General features: G+C 42.0%; 1 protein-coding gene across 5 annotated transcripts in view; it reads right to left on the bottom strand.

Moving 5' to 3' along the window:
* Positions 1–19,390, bottom strand: part of pcnt (pericentrin) — a 314,588-nt gene that overhangs the window by 170,387 nt on the left and 124,811 nt on the right. For all 5 annotated transcript variants that reach the window (XM_067988139.1, XM_067988140.1, XM_067988141.1 and 2 more), the window contains exons 16-17: positions 13,797–13,896; positions 10,422–10,623 (exon numbers count right to left, since the gene is read on the bottom strand). In XM_067988139.1, the coding sequence (XP_067844240.1) occupies positions 10,422–10,623; positions 13,797–13,896 (302 nt within the window). The remainder of the gene's footprint in view (positions 1–10,421; positions 10,624–13,796; positions 13,897–19,390) is intronic.

Here is a 19,390-nt window from a genome sequence, read left to right as displayed (position 1 = left end):
CATTTATTTCAATGCAAGAAGTCTGATGGGCAAGGCAGATGAACTCAGGGCATGGATGGGTACATGGGACTGGGATGTTATAGCTATTACTGAAACATGGATAAGGGAGGGGCAGGACTGGCAGCTCAATGTTCCAGGGTACAGATGCGATAGGAAAGATAGAGCAGGAGGTAAGAGAGGAGGGGGAGTTGCGTTCTTGATTAGGGAGAACATCACGGCAGTAGTGAGAGGGGATATATCCGAGGGTTCGCCCACTGAGTCTATAAGGTTGAACTGAAAAATAAGAAGGGAGAGATCACTTTGATAGGATTGTACTACAGACCCCCAAATAGTCAACGGGAAATTGAGGAGCAAATATGTAAGGAGATTACAGACAGCTGCAAGAAAAATAGGGTGGTAATAGTAGGGGACTTTAACTTTCCCAACATTGACTGGGACAGCCATAGCATTAGGGGCTTGGATGGAGAGAAATTTGTTGAGTGTATTCAGGAGGAATTTCTCATTCAGTATGTGGATGGCCCGACTAGAGAGGGGGCAAAACTTGACCTCCTCTTGGGAAATAAGGAAGGGCAGGTGACAGAAGTGTTAGTGAGGGATCACTTTGGGACAAGTGATCATAATTCCATTAGTTTTAAGATAGCTATGGAGAAGGATAGGTCTGGCCCAAAAGTTAAAATTCTAAATTGGGGAAAGGCCAATTTTGATGGTATTAGACAGGATCTTTCAGAAGTTGATTGGGAGAGTCTGTTGGCAGGCAAAGGGACGTCTGGTAAGTGGGAGGCTTTCAAAAGTGTGTTAACCAGGGTTCAGGGTAAGCACATTCCTTATAAAGTGAAGGGCAAGGCTGGTAGAAGTAGGGAACCTTGGATGACTCGGGAGATTGAGGCACTAGTCAAAAAGAAGAAGGAGGCATATGACATGCATAGGCAGCTGGGATCAAGTGGATCCCTTGAAGAGTATAGAGATTGCCGGAGTAGAGTTAAGAGAGAAATCAGGAGGGCAAAAAGGGGATATGAGATTGCTTTGGCAGATCAGGCAAAGGTGAATCCAAAGAGCTTCTACAAATACATAAAGGGCAAAACGGTAACCAGGGAGAGAGTAGGGCCTCTTAAGGATCAACAAGGTCATCTATGTGCGGAACCACAAGAAATGGGTGAGATCCTGAATGAATATTTCACATCGGTATTTACGGTTGAGAAAAGCATGGATGTTAGGGAACTTGGGGAAATAAATAGTGATGTCTTGAGGAGTGTACATATTACAGAGAGGGAGGTGCTGGAAGTCTTAACGCGCATCAAGGTAGATAAATCTCCGGGACCTGATGAAATGTATCCCAGGACGTTATGGGAGGTTAGGGAGGAAATTGCGGGTCCCCTAGCAGAGATATTTGAATCATCATCCGCTACAGGTGAGGTGCCTGAAGACTGGAGGGTAGCAAATGTTGTGCCTTTGTTTAAGAAGGGCGGCAGGGAAAGCCTGGGAACTACAGACCAGTGAGCCTGACATCTGTAGTGGGTAAGTTGTTAGAGGGTATTCTGAGGGACAGGATCTACAGGCATTTGGAGAGGCAGGGACTAATTAGGAACAGTCAGCATGGTTTTGAGAGGAAAATCATGTCTCACGAATTTGATTGAGTTTTTTGAAGGGGTAACCAAGAAGATAGATGAGGGCTGTGCAGTAGACGTGGTCTACATGGACTTCAGCAAAGCATTTGACAAGGTACCGCATGGTAGGTTGTTACAGAAGGTTAAATCTCATGGGATCCAAGGTGAGGTAGCCAATTGGATACAAAATTGGCTTGACGACAGAAGACAGAGGGTGGTTGTAGAGGGTTGTTTTTCAAACTGGATGCCTGTGTCCAGCGGTGTGCCTCAGGGATCGGTGCTGGGTCCGCTGTTATTTGTTATTTATATTAATGATTTGGATGAGAATTTAGGAGGCATGGTTAGTAAGTTTGCAGATGACACCAAGATTGGTGGCATTGTGGACAGTGTAGAAGGTTATCTAGGATTGCAACGGGATCTTGATCAATTGGGCCAGTGGGCCGATGAATGGCAGATGGAGTTTAATTTAGATAAATGTGAGGTGATGCATTTTGGAAGATCGAATCGGGCCAGGACCTATGCCGTTAATGGTAGGGCGTTGGGGAGAGTTATAGAACAAAGAGATCTAGGAGTACAGATTCATAGCTCCTTGAAAGTGGCGTCACAGGTGGATGGGGTGGTGAAGAAGGCATTCGGCATGCTTGGTTTCATTGGTCAGAACATTGAATGCAGGAGTTGGGATGTCTTGTTGAAGTTGTACAGGGCATTGGTGAGGCCACACTTGGAGTACTGTGTACAGTTCTGGTCACCCTATTATAGAAAGGATATTATTAAACTAGAAAGAGTGCAGAAAAGATTTACGAGGATGCTACCGGGACTTGATGGTTTGACTTATAGGGAGAGGTTAGACAGACTGGGACTTTTTTCCCTGGAGAGTAGGAGGTTAAGGGGTGATCTTATAGAAGTCTATAAAATAATGAGGGGCATAGATAAGGTCGATAGTCAAAATCTTTTCCCAAAGGTAGGGGAGTCTATCACGAGGGGGCATAGATTTAAGGTGAGAGGGGAGAGATACAAAAGGGTCCAGAGGGGCAATGTTTTCACTCAAAGGGTGGTGAGTGTCTGGAACGAGCTGCCAGAGGCAGTAGTAGAGGCGGGTACAATTTTGTCTTTTAAAAAGCATTTGGACAGTTACATGGGTAAGATGGGTATAGAGGGATATGGGCCAAGTGCAGGCAATTGGGACTAGCTTAGTGGTATAAACTGGGCGACATGGACATGTTGGGCCGAAGGGCCTGTTTCCATGTTGTAACTTCTATGATTCTATGATTCTATGATTGAATTTTGCATTCAGTTTGAGGGAGAGAAGAGTAAGTCTAAGACTAGTGTTTCAAACTTAAATAAGGGCAATTATGAGGGCATGAAGACAGAGCCGGCTAAAGTGAACTGGGAACTTAGGTTAAGGCATATATCAGTAGAGAACACGCAGCAAAGATACATTCCAGTGAGAAAGAAAGACTCGAGGGGAAGGACATACCATCCGTGGATAACTAAAGAAGTTAAAGATAGTATCAAATTGAAAGAAAAAGCATACAATTCCGTGAAGATTAGTGGCCGGTCAGAAGATTGGACAGAATATAAAAAACAGCAAAGAATGACTAAAAGAATAATAAGGAGGGAGAAATTAGAGTACGAGAGAAAGCTAGCTAGAAAGAAATATAAAAACAGATAGTAAGAGTTTCTACAGGGATTTAAAAAGGAAAAAAAAGAGTAAGTAAAGTGAGCGTTGGCTCTCTAGAGAGTGAGCCTGCGGAATGAATAATGGAGAATAAGGAAATGGCGGATGAATTGAATAGATATTTTGCATCCGTCTTCACTGTAGAGGGTACAAGTAACATGCTAGAAATAATTGTGAATCAAGAGGTGAATGGGAGGGAGGAACTTAAAACATTTATAATCACCAGGGAAAGGGTTTTGAAAAAAATATTAGAACCAAAAGCTGACTAGTCCCCAGGTCCTTATGAACTTCATCCTAGGGTCTGAAAAGAAGTCACTGCAAAGATGCATTGGTATTAATTTTCCAAAATTTCCTAGATTCTGGAAGGGTCCCATCAGATTGGAAAATAGCGAATGTACCTCCTCTATTCAAGAAAGGAGGGAGACAGAAAGCAGGAAACTACAGGTCAGTTAGCTTAACATCTGTCATAGGGAAAATGCTAGAATCTATTATTAAGGAGGTTATAGCAGGGCACTATGAAAATCTCAATGCAATCACGCAGAGTCAACACGGCTTTGTGAAAGGGAAATCGTGTTTGACTAATTTATTAGAGTTCTTTGAGGAAGTAACAAGCAACATGGATAAAGGGGATCCTGTGGATGTGGTGGACTTGGGATTTCCAGAAGGCTTATGACAAGGCCACATCAAAGGCGACTACACAAAATAAGAGCTCATGGTGTAGGGGGTAACATATTAGCATGGATTTAGTTAACGGCTTAACTGTGCGTGAACATCTATCCAATAGTGATCATAACATAATCGAGTTCAATGTAGTGTTTGAAAGGGAAAAAAGTGAATCAGCTGCTAAGATTCTAGACTTGGGTAAGGCCGACTTCAATGGGATGAGACGGAGACTGTCCACAGTAAACTGGGCAAATCTGTTAATGGGTAAAACGAATGATGATCAGTGGGAAATGTTTAAAGAAACATTTAACGTGATACAGAATCGGCTTATACCCCGAGGGGCAAGAACTCTACTTGCCAAAAAAAACAGCCATGGACAACTAAAGAGGTAAGGGGCAGTATAAGACATAAGGAAAGGGCATACAAAAAGCAAAAAATGGCACAGATCCTGACGAATGGGAAAGATACAAAGATCAACAAAGGGTCACAAAACAGATAGCAAGGGCTGCAAAAAGAGAGTATGAAAAGAAACTCGCAAGGGATATCAAAACCAATACGAAGAACTTTTATAGTTTTTATAGTTATATTAGGAAAAAGAGGGTGGTCAGCAGCAGTGTTGGCCCCTTAAAAACTGAAAGTGGGGATATTGTCATTGACAATGGGGAAATGGCGGACATATTGAACAATTACTTTGCGTCAGTATTTACTGTAGAAAAAGAGGATAGCATGCCGGAAATCCCAAGAAAACTAATATTGAATCGGGGACAGGGACTCGATAAAATTAACATAAGTAAAGCAACAGTAATGAAGAAAATAATAGCACTAAAGAGTGACAAATCCCCAGGACCAGATGGTTTCCATCCCAGGGTTTTAAAGGAAGTAGGTGAGCACATTGCGGATGCCCTAACTATAATCTTTCAAAGTTCTCTAGATTCAGGAACTGTCCCTCTAGATTGGAAAATTGCACATATCACTCTGCTTTTTAAGAAAGGAGAGGGAAACCGGGGAATTATAGACTAGTTCGCCTAATATCTGTTGTGGGGAAAATGCTGGAGTCTATAATTAAGGATAGGGTGACTGAACACCTCGAGAATTTTCAGTTAATCAGAGAAAGCCAGCATGGATTTGTGAAAGGTAGGTCGTGCCTGACAAACCTGATTCAATTTTTTGAAGAGGTGACTAAAGTAGTGGGCAGGGAAATGTCAATGGGTGTTATTTATATGGACTTCCAGAAGGCATTTGATAAAGTCCCACATAAGAGACCGTTAGCTAAGATAGAAGCCCATGGAATCGAGGGAAAAGTACGGACTTGGTTAGGAAGTTGGCAGGATGTGACTAGTGGAGTCCCGCAGGGATCTGTCTTGGGGCCTCAATTATTCACAATATTTATTAACGACTTAGATGAAGGCATAGAAAGTCTCATATCTAAGTTTGCCGATGACACAAAGATTGGTGGTATTGTAAGCAGTGGAGATGAAAACATAAAATTACAAAGCGATATTGATAGATTAGGTGAATGGGAAAAACTGTGGCAAATGGAATTCAATGTAGACAAATGTGAGGTCATCCACTTTGGATCAAAAAAGGATAGAACAGGGTACTTTCTAAATGGTAAAAAGTTAAAAACAGTGGATGTCCAAAGGGACTTAGGGGTTCAGGTACATAGATCATCCAAGTGTCATGAACAGGTGCAGAAAATAATCAAGAAGGCTAATGGAATGCTGGCCTTTATATCTAGAGGACTGGAGTACAAGGGGGCAGATGTTATGCTGCAGCTATACAAAACCCTGGTTAGACCGCACCTGGAGTCCTGTGAGCAGTTCTGGGCACCGCACCTTCGGAAGGACATATTGGCCTTGGAGGGAGTGCAGCGTAGGTTTACTAGAATGATACCCGGACTTCAAGGGTTAAGTTACGAGGAGAGATTACACAAATTGAGGTTGTATTCTCTAAAGTTTCGAAGGTTAAAGGGTGATCTGATCGAAGTTTATAAGATATTAAGGGGAACAGATAGGGTGGATAGAGAGAAACTATTTCCGCTGGTTGGGGATTCTAGGAGTAGGGGGCACAGTCTAAAAATTAGAGCCAGACCTTTCAGGAGCGAGATTAGAAAACATTTCTACACACAAAGGGTTGTAGAAGTTTGGAACTCTCTTCCGCAAACGGCAATTGATACTAGCTCAATTGCTAAATTTAAATCTGAGATCGATAGCTTTTTGGCAACCAAAGGTATTAAGGGATGTGGGCCAAAGGCAGGTATATGGAGTTAGATCACAGATCAGCCATGATCTTATCAAATGGCGGAGCAGGCACGAGGGGCTGAATGGCCTACTCCTGTTCCTATGTTCTTATAAAGGATTGGTTAGCTAACAGGAAACAGAGAGTAGGCATAAATGGGTCATTTTCAGATTGGCAAGATGTAACGAGTGGCATGCCACAGGGATCGGTGCTTGGGCCTCAACTATTTACAATCTATATCAATGACTTGGATGAAGGGACCGAATGTATGGTTGCTAAATTTGCTGATGACACAAAGGTCGGTAGGAAAGTAAGTTGTGAAGTGGAAATAAGGAGTCTGCAAAGGAATAGAGATAGGTTAAGTGAATGGGCAAAAATTTGGCAGATGGAGTATAAGGTGAGAAAATGTGAACTTGTCCACTTTGGCAGGAGGAATAGAAAAGCAGTATCTTATTTAAATGGAGAGAGACTGCAGAACTCTGAGGTACAGAGGGATCTGGGTATCCTAGTACATGAATCATAAACTTAGCATGCAGGTGTAGCAAGTGATTAGGAAGGCAAATGGAATGTTGTCATTTATTGCAAGGGGAATGGAATATAAAAGTAGAGATGTTTTGCTACAGTTGTACACGGCATTGGTGAGACCACATCTAGAATACTGTTTGCAGTTTTGGTCATCTTATTTAAGAAAGGACATAATTGCTTTGGAGGCGATTCAGAGAAGGTTCACTCGACTGATTCCTGGGATGAGGGGCATATCTTATGAGGAAAGGTTGGACAAGTTGGGCCTGTATACATTGGAGTTTAGAAGAATGAGAGGTGATCTTATTGAAACATATAAGATCCTGAGGGGACTAGAAGGGATAGATGCTGAGAGGATGTTTCCCCTTGTGGGAGAGACTAGAACTAGGGATTAACCTAACCCTAACGCAATTTAAAAATAAGGGGTCTCCCATTTAAGACGGAGATGAGGAGAAATTTTTTCTCTCAGAGGGTCGTGAGTCTGTGGAACTCCCTTCTCCAGAGAACAGTGGAGGCAGGGTCATTGAATATTTTTAAGGCTGAGTTAGATAAATTCCTGATTAACAAGGTTACAGTAGGTAGATGGGAAAGTAGGGTTAAGGTCGCAATCAGGTCAGCCATGGTTTTATCAAATGGCAGAGCAGGCTCGAGGGGCCATATGACCTCCTGCTCTTAATTCATATGTTCGTATGTAAACTATTAAATGTTGCTGTTGAGAGAGACTTGGGTGTCCTCGTAGAAGAAACACAAAATGTTAGCATGGAAGTACAGCAGGCAATTAGGAAAGCAAATGGCATGTTGGCCTTTATTGCAAGGGGGTTAGAGTATAAGAGCAAGAAAGTCTTGCTACAGTTGTACAGGGCGTTAGCGAGACCTCATCTGGAGTACTGCAGTTTTGGCCGCCTTATCTATGGAAGCATATACTTGCCTTAGAGGCGGTGCAACAAAGGTTTACTCGATTAATTCCTGGGATGAAAGGGTTGTCCTATGAAGAGAGTTTGAGTAGAATGGACCTATACTCTCTGGAGTTTAGAAGAATGAGAGGTGACCTCATTGAAACATATAAGATTCTGAGGGGGCTTGACAGGGTAGATGCTGAGAGGTTGTTTCCTCTGGCTGGAGAGTCTAGAACTAGGGGGCACAGTCACAGAATAAGGGGTCGGCTATTCAAGACTGAGATGAGGAGGAATTTCTTCACGCAGGCGGTTGTTAATCTTTGGAATTCTCTACCCCAGAGGGCTGTGAATGCTGAGTCATTGACTATATTGAAGGCTGAGATGGATAGATTTTTGGACTCTAGGGGAATCAAGGGATATGGGGATCGGGCGGGAAAGTGGAATTGAGGGCGAAGATCAGCCATGATCTGATTGAATGGTGGAGCAGGCTCGAGTGGCCATATAGCCTACTCTTGCTCCTATTTCTTATGTTCTTATAGCTTTGTATCATCTGTAACTTGTGGATCATTCCCCCCGATACCTACATCTAGGTCATTAACAAAAATAGTAAAAGAGCAACAGTCCTAACACTGATCCCTGTGGGACAACACCGGTAGCCAGTCTCCAAGCAGATCCAAATCCATTACAGCAACTTTCTGCCTTTGGGCATTCAGCCAATTCTTAATCCGCCGCAGCAGATTACCACAAATTCCACAACCTTGTAGAGTAGTCCTTGAGGTTCCCTATCAAAGGTTTTCTGAAAGTCCAGGTAAACAATGTCCACTGAGTTGCCCTCATCCACTAACTTAATAACTTCAAAAAACTTGATGAAATTAGTAAGACATGAGCTTGTTTTCCAGAAGCCATGTTGACGGTCCCTGATGATACCTTCTCTATCTAAGTGGTCTTATTATACCTTTGAGCATCTTAGCTATTGATGAAGTCAAACTAATGGGTCTATACTTACCTGGCTCTAACTTAGCATCCTTTTTAAAACTTGGAACTACATTAGCATACTTCCAATCTGAGAGAACAGTCCCACACTCCAGCAAGCTATTAAAGATATGGGCAAGGGGCTTGCATAGCATCTGTCCCATTTATTTTAAGGACCTTCATTAGATGTCATTTCGGCCAACAGCCCGATTTATTTTAAGGTTCCTTATCCTAACTTTATTTCCTTATCTATTTTAATATTAATTTTACTGTTAACAGAACATCTTGCTGCTGTTCGCTGAGCAGCATCTTCAAGAGTAAAGACTGATAAGTAAAGGCCCTGCAGCTGACTTTAAGGCTAAAGTACTGGTAATGGATCAACATTAAATTGACTCTTTTAGGTATTTCCTGTGCTCAGGTGAACGGTGGCTACCTCTCCTGTATGATCTGCAAGGCAGTGGCCATCTTGAGCTTTTCCTTCAGGATGAAGATATTCGGAGCCCTGGGGCCAGGAGTCATCCTGTGCTTTGGGAGAGTAATGGGAGTTAAAAACAAAACATTTTTCCTACCTGATAAAATCTTTTCTACAGCCCTAGCGGGTAGCAGTTTTGGACCTTGCCCACATCTCTTTGCACCGTCCCAAGAAAGCCAGCCCCAAGAATTTTCAAGGGAGCTCAAAAAATGGAAGAAGCAGTCTTCCTTCAATTGTCCTCACCCATGCTTCGGACAAAATCTGCAACCTTTCTGAACATTTAGATACCCTGCCCCAATGGAGTTTCCTCCAATAACTACAGGCTAAGTGGTTGAGGTTGCCACAATTGAAGAATGTAGGAAGAGCACGTTTATTTTCTCCAGGGTCCACTGCCTGTCTCAGTGGGGGTCAAATTATGTCCCAGATTGAATACTGCCTTAATCTGAAAGGACAAGGATGTCTTCACTGAGAAGCTTGGTCCAATGCAGAGCCAACTGAAACAATCCCTTTGATTACATAATTTGTGTGGATTTCAGCTTTTAGTGGTGCTTTTAAGTGCTTTGATTTTTAAGCGTGTTTGATTTTAAGTGCTTTACGTAGAGAAAATGTTTCCACTTGTGGGGAAGTCCAAAACTAGAGGTCATAAACGTAAAATAGTTGCTAATAAATACAATAGGGAATTCAGGAGAAACTGCTTTACCCAAAGGGTGGTAAGAATGTGGAACGTGCTACCATAAGAAGTAGTTGAGGCAAATAGCATAGATTCATTTAAGAGGAAACTAGATAAGCACATGAGGGAGATAGGAATAGAAGGAAATGCTGATAGGGTTAGATGAAGTAGGGAGGGAGGAGGCTCGTGTGGAGTATAAACACCAGCATAGACCAGTTGGGCCGAATGGCCTGTTTCTGAGCTGTAGTTTTGAAGTAACTCGATTTGTTCTGGCAATCTAAATTTTTGATCCAGCACAAGCCAATATCTGAGCAAGCTGTCCTAGCTCCCATGTCTCAGACTTCCCTGTCTGACTGCTGTAAGAGCTTCACTGTCTAGCCCATGTTTATGGACCATGCCATCAACTCACAAATCACAAGCTCACTGTGTAGAATCATGCCACTGTGGGCAGCGGTCAATTGGAGGCACACACTAATCAACAGGTTCTGGGGGTACTTGTAACCAGGCTCGTTCTAACACCAATTCTGGAACCATTGATAACTGCCTCACATAGGCCAGTTCAAATTCTATTACATGGTGCCCAGTGACTGTCACATAATGGTGTATATTGACTTAAAAATGTAAGTATTATCCATTATTATGTGGCTCTGCAATAGATTAGATCCAGTCTACGTGAGGAAGTTATGTTTTTTTGAGAGTTTGTTACCTTTCAGATGCTCCTCAGAGAGTCGAGCTTGTAACTGTTCTAATTCTAGACAGTGTTTTGTCTTCAGCTCTCTACTCTCTGCCAAGTATCTCTGTGACAGTCCTCTTTCAACCTTCAGAAGCTCCTCTTTGTGCATCAAAGAGGTGTCCATCTCCTGTTTGTGTTTCCCCTCCAGCTGCAGCCGAAGCATTTTTATTTCTTCCTGAAAGGTAAACAGAAACATGATCACAACCTGTTAATGCGAATCATCTTAACCAGCTGCATGTACATTTCTCTTCACTCTTAAAATAAAATCCAAAAGAATAAAACTTTTACCAGGCTCCTGCAACCATTTAAGAAAAAAATCTTGAATCTGTTGCCATGGATTGGCACCAAGTTGAGGAGAACATAGGAACAGGAGGAGGCCATTCAGCCCCTCGAGCCTGTTCCGCCATTCAATTACATCATAGCTGATCTGTATCTTAACTCCGTCTACCCACCTTGGTTCCATAACCCTTAATACCCTTGCCTAACGAAAATCTATCAAACGCAGTTTTGAAATTTACAATTGACCCCCAGCCTCAGCTTTTTGGGGGAAGAGTTCCAGATTTCCACTCCCCTTTGTGTGAAGAAGTGCTTCCTGACATCACCCCTGAACGGCCTAGCTCTAATTTTAAGGTTATGCCCTCTTGTTCTGGACTCCTCCACCAGAGGAAATAGTTTCTCTCTAACTGCCCTATCAAATCCTTTGATTATCTTACAACACCTCAATTAGATCACCCCTTAGTCTTCTATATTTAAGGGACTACAAGCCTAGTCTATGCAACGTGTCCTCATAATTTAACCCTTTTAGCCCCGGTATCATTCTGGAGAATGCAATGCACCCCCTCCAAGGCCAATATATCCTTCCTGAGGTGCGGTGCCCTGATGGGGTCTAACCAGAGCTCTGAACAGCTGTAACTAAGTTCCATCCCTTTGTATTCCAGCCCTCGAGATTAAAAGCCAACATTCCTGTAGCCATTTAAATTATTTTTTGTACCCGTCCAGTAGCTTTTAGTGATTTCTGTACTTGGATCCCTAAATCTCTCTGATCATCCACAGTTCCTAATTTCTCGCGGTTTAGAAAATACTCTGATCTATCTTTCTTAGATCCAAAATGGATGACCTCACACTTTCCCATATTGAACTCTATCTGCCATAGTTTTGTCCACTCACTTAATCTTTCAATGGCGCATTGCAACTTTCTGTTCCCATCCACGCCATTAACTGTGCCACCTAACTTAGTGTCGTCAGCAAACTTGAATATACGGCTCTCTAGTCCTTCATCCTAATCAATTATAAATATAGTGAAAAGCTGAGGCCCCAGTACAGATCCCTGGGGGACACCACTTGTTACTTCCTGCCAATTTGTGTACATACCCACTACCCTACTCTCTGACTCCTACCTCCTAACCAATTCTCTAACCATGTCAATAGGTTACCTCCAATTCTATGTGCTTTCACTTCTGTTAACAATCTCTTATGTGGAACCTTGTCAATGCCTTCTGGAAGTCCATATAAATACTATCCACAGATACTCTCTTATCTACCACATTAGTTACCTCCTCAAAAAATTAAACTAGGTTCGTTAGAAATGACTTACCCGTTACAAATCCACACTGGCTCTCTCTGATCAGCTCATATTTGTCCAAATGCTTAGTCACTCTGTCCCTAATAATGGATTCTAGTAACTTCTCCACAATGGATGTTAGACTAATAGGCCTATAATTATCTAGTTTCTCTCTCTTACACTTCTTAAATAATGGAAAGAAGGCTTCTGGGCTGTGCAAACAACTCCCAGCAGCTGGATACAGAGTAACATTAGCTGGGAATGTGTGTGAGGGAAAGAAATGTAAATAAAAGATTCTCTTTTCCCTACATATTATTTTACAAAGTTCTTCATTTTAAAATAATACCCAGCCTATAGAAAGTATCCATTCTGTATCCACTTAGTATATTTTAAACAACATTTAAATACAGCTGCAATGCAAGGAAAAAATGCATAAAATTTACAAGTCAAAACGACACTTCTTTCATCTACCTCTTTTTCATGTCCTCTCTCACCCCATTAACTTTCAGACCAGTCAATAAGGAAAAGGCTCTCTCTTAGTTTCTGGATTACATACAAGTCACAAAAGGGTTAGATGGTACCGAGTTACACAAATGAGGAAGGACCCAGATATGATGACTAACGTGTGCTGAGCTGGTAGTGGGGGTATAGTATAGTACAACTTGACTTATACTGATCAGGGCTGTCACCTCCAAGGACTATCCAGGGGCCCCTGCTGGAATGTACACGTGTAGAAAAATTCACTCAGTCGTAATTGCCTCATATCCAAACAGTTCACTAAGACTTACTGTCCAGATTTGGATGTAAAGAATGGCCACTTGGATGAGATGCCAAATGGCTGCTGTCAACTGTTCCCATTGGCGGAAGGGTCAAGGACCAGAGGACTTAGATTTAAGGTGACTGGCAAAAAAACCAAAGGTGACATGAGGAAAAACTATTTTACACAGCGAGTGGTTAGGATCTGGAAAGCACTGCCCGAGGGGGTGGTGGAGGCTGCTTCAATCATAGGCATTCAAAAGGGAACTGGATAAGTACTTGAAAGGAAAAAATTTGCAGGGCTATGGGGAAAGGGTGGGACCAGCTGGATTGCTCTTGCATAGAGCCGGCACGGACTCGATGGTCCGAACGGCCTCCTTCCATGTTGTAACCTTTCTATGATTCTATGAACTGTGAAACAATACTACGGAGTAATGCATCAACTTCATGAGATGGAGGGGAGACTGCAATGGAAAAGGGTAAAAATTACCCTGCAGGAAACTAACAGCTCCAGCATTGGTGCAGTCTGAGTCTGTGTGTAACAGAACTGGACAATGGAAATCTTCATACCATATTTATCACCCAGCAATGGAAACAACATGATCTCTTCACAGGTCATCTGCATGTAAGACCCAGGGAAATTTTCATGAGCAAGAGTCAACTAATGCATTGCATGGTCAAGAACATACCTGGGAGTGCTGTCACAGTACAGTGAAGCACCAATCTATTGTGCTATGTAGTAGTGAAATATAGGCTTGTGCCATGATTCACCAGATGTGAGTCATCAATCCAAGCCACACATCCATGGGTCAGTGAAAACTGGGCCCAAGCACTTCCTCAAAGAAAGCCTAGGAGGAGGGAGAAGGCACTCCTCCCATCACCCAATTCAGTGTAAATCAAGGAGCAAGCCTGGGACCTAGCTGATCTGTATGGTGCAGCTACTCAGTGCATTAAATAGCTGAGCCATCATGGGAGTCTTGTAAAGATTACTTGGAAAAAGCATGTTTCCTTAGGGAATTGTCTCAAATTACCTTGTATTCTTCCAGCTTTTGTGCTAACTCTTCCACAATCTGAATCCTATGCTGGAAGTAATCCTTCTCAGTGAGATCAGAAAACGACAGCAAAGACAAACTGGCAAGAAGAATAAATACAAAAAACTTAAAAAGCACAGCATGGATATATTCTATTAAATAGTACGACGCATCTCCTCACACTGGAAATAAAAGACAATATCAACCTTCAGGTTTCCTTCAAAGCCCATTAACAAAGCATCAAACACAGCAATGTGGAGTTCAAAAAAAAAATCACACCATTAACCCCCAAAACATCACAGCATGGAGTGCTGCAGGCCAGCTCGCTCAACAACTATTAAGTAGAACCTCACATAATTAAAGCATGAAGTATTGCAGTCTGGCTTAATCTCGAAAAACAAAACCAGAATGATGAGAAATCAGTGTATCATGGATGTTATGCTCCCTCTCTTTTAGCAAAGTTATCTATGGTAATATACACTCAAGTTACTTTTCGATTAACCTAACTGAAATTAAATAACCTCGCCTCTGAGTCAGAAGGTTGCGGGCTCATGTCCCAATTTAGAGATCTGAGCACTTAATCTAGACTGACATTTCTGTGCAGTACTGAGGGAGTGCTACACTGTCAGAGGTGCCATCTTTCAAATGAGACCTTAAACTGAGGCTCCGTCTACCCTTTCAGGCGGATGCAAAAGATTCAATGGCACTATTTGAAGAACAGCAGGGAGTTCTCCCTGGTGCCTGACCAATATTTATTCCTCAACCAATATTACTAAAACAAATTATCTGGTCATTATCTCATTGCTCTTTGTATGACCTTGCTGTGTGCAAATTGGCCACTGTGTTTGCTACATTACAACAGTGGCTACACTTCAAAGATGCTTAATTGGCTGTAAAGCGCTGAGAGACGTCTTGAGGATGTGAAAGGCACTGTAAAAATGCAAGTTCTTGCTTTAGACGGAGAGGGAGAGGGAGAGGGAGAGGGAGAAAGAAACACACACACACAGGAGGGCAGACAGAGACACATATATACTCCACTTTACGCTTCTCCATCTGAACACGTGAGCCTCCCTGAAGCAGCAGTTTTTCTCTTTTGCCGGACTGCTCCTCCCAACCAGACCTTTGACCTGCTGTTTCTTACCCTCCTACTGCTTCACCCACCACAGCCCCCAACTTCACCGTTCACCATGGTTGCTCCGCTCTTCTACGTGCACTGCTAAATTGGCTACCAGCTGACTTTGCCAGTTACCTTCACAGCTCCCAACTTTGCCACTCTCCATGCCCACCCCTGTCTCCATGACTACTGGGTAAATTCCATGGAGAGGAAATGCAGAACAAGAGAGTAGAAGAGAGGCAGGAGGGCAGAAAGGGAAATACATCCATGAGAAAACACATCACTATTTTGGTTGCACTGCAGGCAGATTGGATTGTGTCAGTGATTTGGATTCAAACTGCTGTTTGAATAGTCACACTTAATGGGCTACTCTGATAGCTCAATCTCACTGAAGCGTGCCGATCAAATCCTAGGTTCATTCTCTAGGCTTGTGCTGCATTAACTGATGTGAGCTGAAGGTGGGTTACATCAGCAGGGAGGAGGTGTGGAAGCACTACAATTGGCTACATCCCAGATTTGGGTGACAGAAATCATGTGTATGGGGATGTCCAAGGAGAACAGGATTGAGCTCAGCTGTGTTAATCCCCCTGCCTGCTGGCCCATGGACAAAGAATGAATACGTGGACAAAGTATTGAAACTGTGCCAGTGCCTGTGGAACCAACCCCCCAAACGTGAGTCACCACATTCAGGAGGAGGTGGAGAAGATTGTTTTCAAAAGAAAAAATGAGAACGAACTTATGGATAATACAAATGTTGCCTTGGCAACTATACAGCCATTAACAAACAGTCCACTAGGAGTAACAACCAATAAAATTACCACATTTGGACACAATCACGTCCTCCATTAATCGTTAAGTCTGGTCGGCCAGTTGGATAATCAACACAGCCATAGTGATTGACTTGCGTCTTCTTTGTAATAAATAGAAGGCAGGACATTCCTCTGCGTCAGTCAGAAAAATGAACCACAATGTCACTGCTTTTGAAATCAAGGTATGAAAGTAGAGTGTGAAATCACAAAATAATAAAATGGATTTTAAAAATTCTATAAATTATACACAGCACCATACTTTGGATGCGTTCCAAGTCACACGTTGAAAGCACTAATAAACGGCATCTGTTTCTGATATCAAATTAAATCTTCAATGTGTAATTATCTCAAAACAGACTGCAGCTGGTGTGTTATTTTCTATATTTGTCATATTAAACTTGATATTCCATTATACACTAAAAAAATCACATTCTTTATGATGTCACAAACTATTCTGATGTGACAAATTCCTTGTGGCATAATGAAGAAAATTAAATCCACATCACAACTGAGATTATGCTAGAAAACTTCACAATGAAATCCATAGCAACCCAGAAGCTTTGATATAAAAGAATGAAAGACTATCGAGAGAAGATTTGTGCGAGACTACACAAGACTACTTAAATTTTGAAGAGCTAAATTTGAAAAACTAAAATTTAGTTCTTCAATTTAGTTCTTGAAATTATTTTCTTAAAAGGTTCATAATGAAACTATATGAAAAGCAATAATGCTGTACTGAACTGTAAAGCTTTCAAGTTTAAAGTAACACTAAGCTTTCTTTCCTACAGAGCACAGGTTTAAAATTGGGTTCACAATCAGCTGCCTGGTTTTCGAATGGAGTTTGCCAGTAGTCTAGTCAGCAGAGATTTTAGTCCTTGGCAAAGGTAGGAAGTGGGGGGACCTAAAATTTAGTTCTTCAAATTGTTAAAACCAGTGAAGAATCACTTGTTGCTAGGTTCAAAATTCTTTGCAAAGAAACTGAACCATCAGGAAGAAATAACTGTGAAAGGAAGTGAAGCGAGAGCCAACCAAGGCAAACCAATATTGTATTAGAGTGAAGTATATAATAAAATAACCAGTTAAAAAGTAGTAGTTTCTTCAGTAATTGAAACTTACAGTAAAAAAGGACTAATTTGGCAAAGTAGGTTTTTTAAAAATATGATAATTGACAATTCATTCTCCTGATTACTTGTTTATTTGCATTGTTCCATACTGGTATTGTCATTGCTTACGGTGAGTCGGGGGAGGAAATGCTGTTTTATAACAAAACAGATGTTACACCATATAATGCACAATATATTATTAGGGCCACTGATTTATAGTGACTGAAAACATCAAATTCTGTTCTGCCAAATCAACAAAGTGAGGCAAGGAAATTGTTACAAGAAGCAAATTTGATGCTTACAGGCAGTGCGTGCCATACTTAAGACTTACAGATAGCAAGTGTCAAACACTTTAAGTTGGGGCTGTAACCCTGGTACCAGTCAGGGCTAATACGGCAGCAGTGGTGATTTTTATGTCATGTCAGAACTGATAAATATATTCTGCGTGCCTAACATGAAGGAACAGCTTTAAGAATTTACAGTGAAGTCAGCAAATAAAGATCGTCACTGCTGTCGTATCAGCGCTGACCGGTACCAGGGTTACAGCCTCAACTTAATGTGTTTGATACTCGCTGCAATTTTTCTCACTCCAAGAAACAGTGAAAGACTTTTATTTTAAAAAATATAAATTAATTTATTTTTACTTCTAGTTTTATTTTGAAAGACAGAAATTTCACTAGTCCTGGGAATGAAAGTTTGAACAAAAGCAGTGGAAAAATAAACCAGGGCACATGAAGGTGGGTCACGACTGTCACACAGAGTGGAAGTGGGGGGAGTCATGCAGGGACGCCTCCAAAATTAAGATATCGCCACAAGATGTCTTAAAGGGAGGTTATTCCTAATATGAATTTCACTTCCCCTTCTACTCCTAGAGAACATCACCTGGTGCAGCGTAACTATTTCGTATCTGGGTTTAGAGAAGATGTAACTCGTAACTGGAAGTAGAACAACATTACAATAGTGGTGATAAATTCCAGTCCCCAGATCTCAGGCTGTGGGAAGTGGAGAAAATATGTGTCACTAGGTGGAATCATTCTCAAATGTCTTGATGGACAGGACTTTCAGCAAATGTCAGCAATTCTTCACGAACTGGCATGTCACCAACCTGAACTGATAACTGATCTGCCCCATCTCCTCTGCTGTGCCAAGAAGTGGCAGCAAGTGACTAGTGGGGTGCCCCAAGGATCAATGCCGGAACCTATGCTATTTATATTGCATATCAGCAATTTAGAAGCAGTGATAAGAGACAAAACTGTCAAAATATACCCATGGCACCAGGCGGGGGAGTGGCAAACCATCAAGAGCAGGTTGATTCGGTGTCCTATTTGACCCTGAGCTAAGCTTCCGACCCCATATCCGCTCCAAGACCGGCCACTTCCACCTCCATAATCTCGTCTGTATCCGCCCGTCTCAGCTCACCTGCTGCTGAAACCCACATCCACACCTTTGTTACCTCTAGACTCAACTATTCCAATGCTCTACCCATTACCTGGCATCAGATTCCTGAGTTACAAGGAGAGGCTGCAGAAGCTAAATTCGTTTACCAATGTGAAGATTGAGAATAGATCTTATTGAGGTACTTAAAATCCATAAGGGTATCAACAAGTTGAAGCCTGAGAAACTGTTTACCATGTCCCAAGGAAACAACAAGCGGGCATGGGATGAAGCACAGAAGAGAAAAAATTAAATGGAGGATAGTGGCAGACTTCAGGAGGATAGATAGACTGGTGAAATGGGCAGACACATGGCAGATGAAATTTAACACACAGCAGTGTGAAGTGATACATTTTGGTAGGAAGAATGAGGAGAGACAATATAAACTAAATGGTACAATTTTAAAGAGGGTGCAGGAACAAAGAGGCCTGGGGGTGCACGTACACATACCTTTGAAGGGGGCAGGACACGTTTACACGGCTGTTAAAAAAACATTCAGGATCTTTGGCTTTATAAACAGAGGCCTAGAGTACAAAAGCAAGGAAGTTATGCTAAACCTTTATAAAAGACTGGTTAGGCCCCAGCTGGAATAGTGCGTCCAATTCTGGGCACCAGACTTTAGGAAGGATGTCAAGGCCTTAGGGAGAGTGTCGAGGAGAATTACCAGAATGGTACTAGGGATGAGAGACTTCAGTTATGTGGAGAGACTAGAGAAGCTGGAGTTGTTCTCCTGAGACAGAGAAGGATAAGGGGAGATTTAATAGAGGTGTTCAAAATCATGAAGGGTTTTGATAGAGTAAATAAGGAGAAGCTGTTTCCAGTGGCAGAAGGGTCGGTATAACAGTGTAGGTATTCACTCATGACACACATGAACACACAGTGGAAAGTTTTTGCAGAAAGCAGTTAAGAGGTCAGTTTAAATTTGTCCTAGTTATTAGGGCTTCCAGGCAGAGCCTTGCCTACAGACCCTTAAGCTAAAAAGGCAAAAGAAAATTTGACACCAGCAGAGCCCTGGCCTTGCTGCAATTTCAATGAGAAGACGACAATAGAAATTTTATAACTTGAAACAGAACTGATCCCAGTTTCTGTCACTCAGAAATATTACGATGGGAATGAAAGCACAAACCTAACCTG

The sequence above is a fragment of the Heptranchias perlo genome, chromosome 7 (genome assembly GCF_035084215.1).
Source record: "Heptranchias perlo isolate sHepPer1 chromosome 7, sHepPer1.hap1, whole genome shotgun sequence".
In the NCBI taxonomy this organism is placed as follows: Eukaryota; Metazoa; Chordata; class Chondrichthyes; order Hexanchiformes; family Hexanchidae; genus Heptranchias; species Heptranchias perlo.
This window is presented reverse-complemented; position numbering and strand designations above follow the sequence as displayed.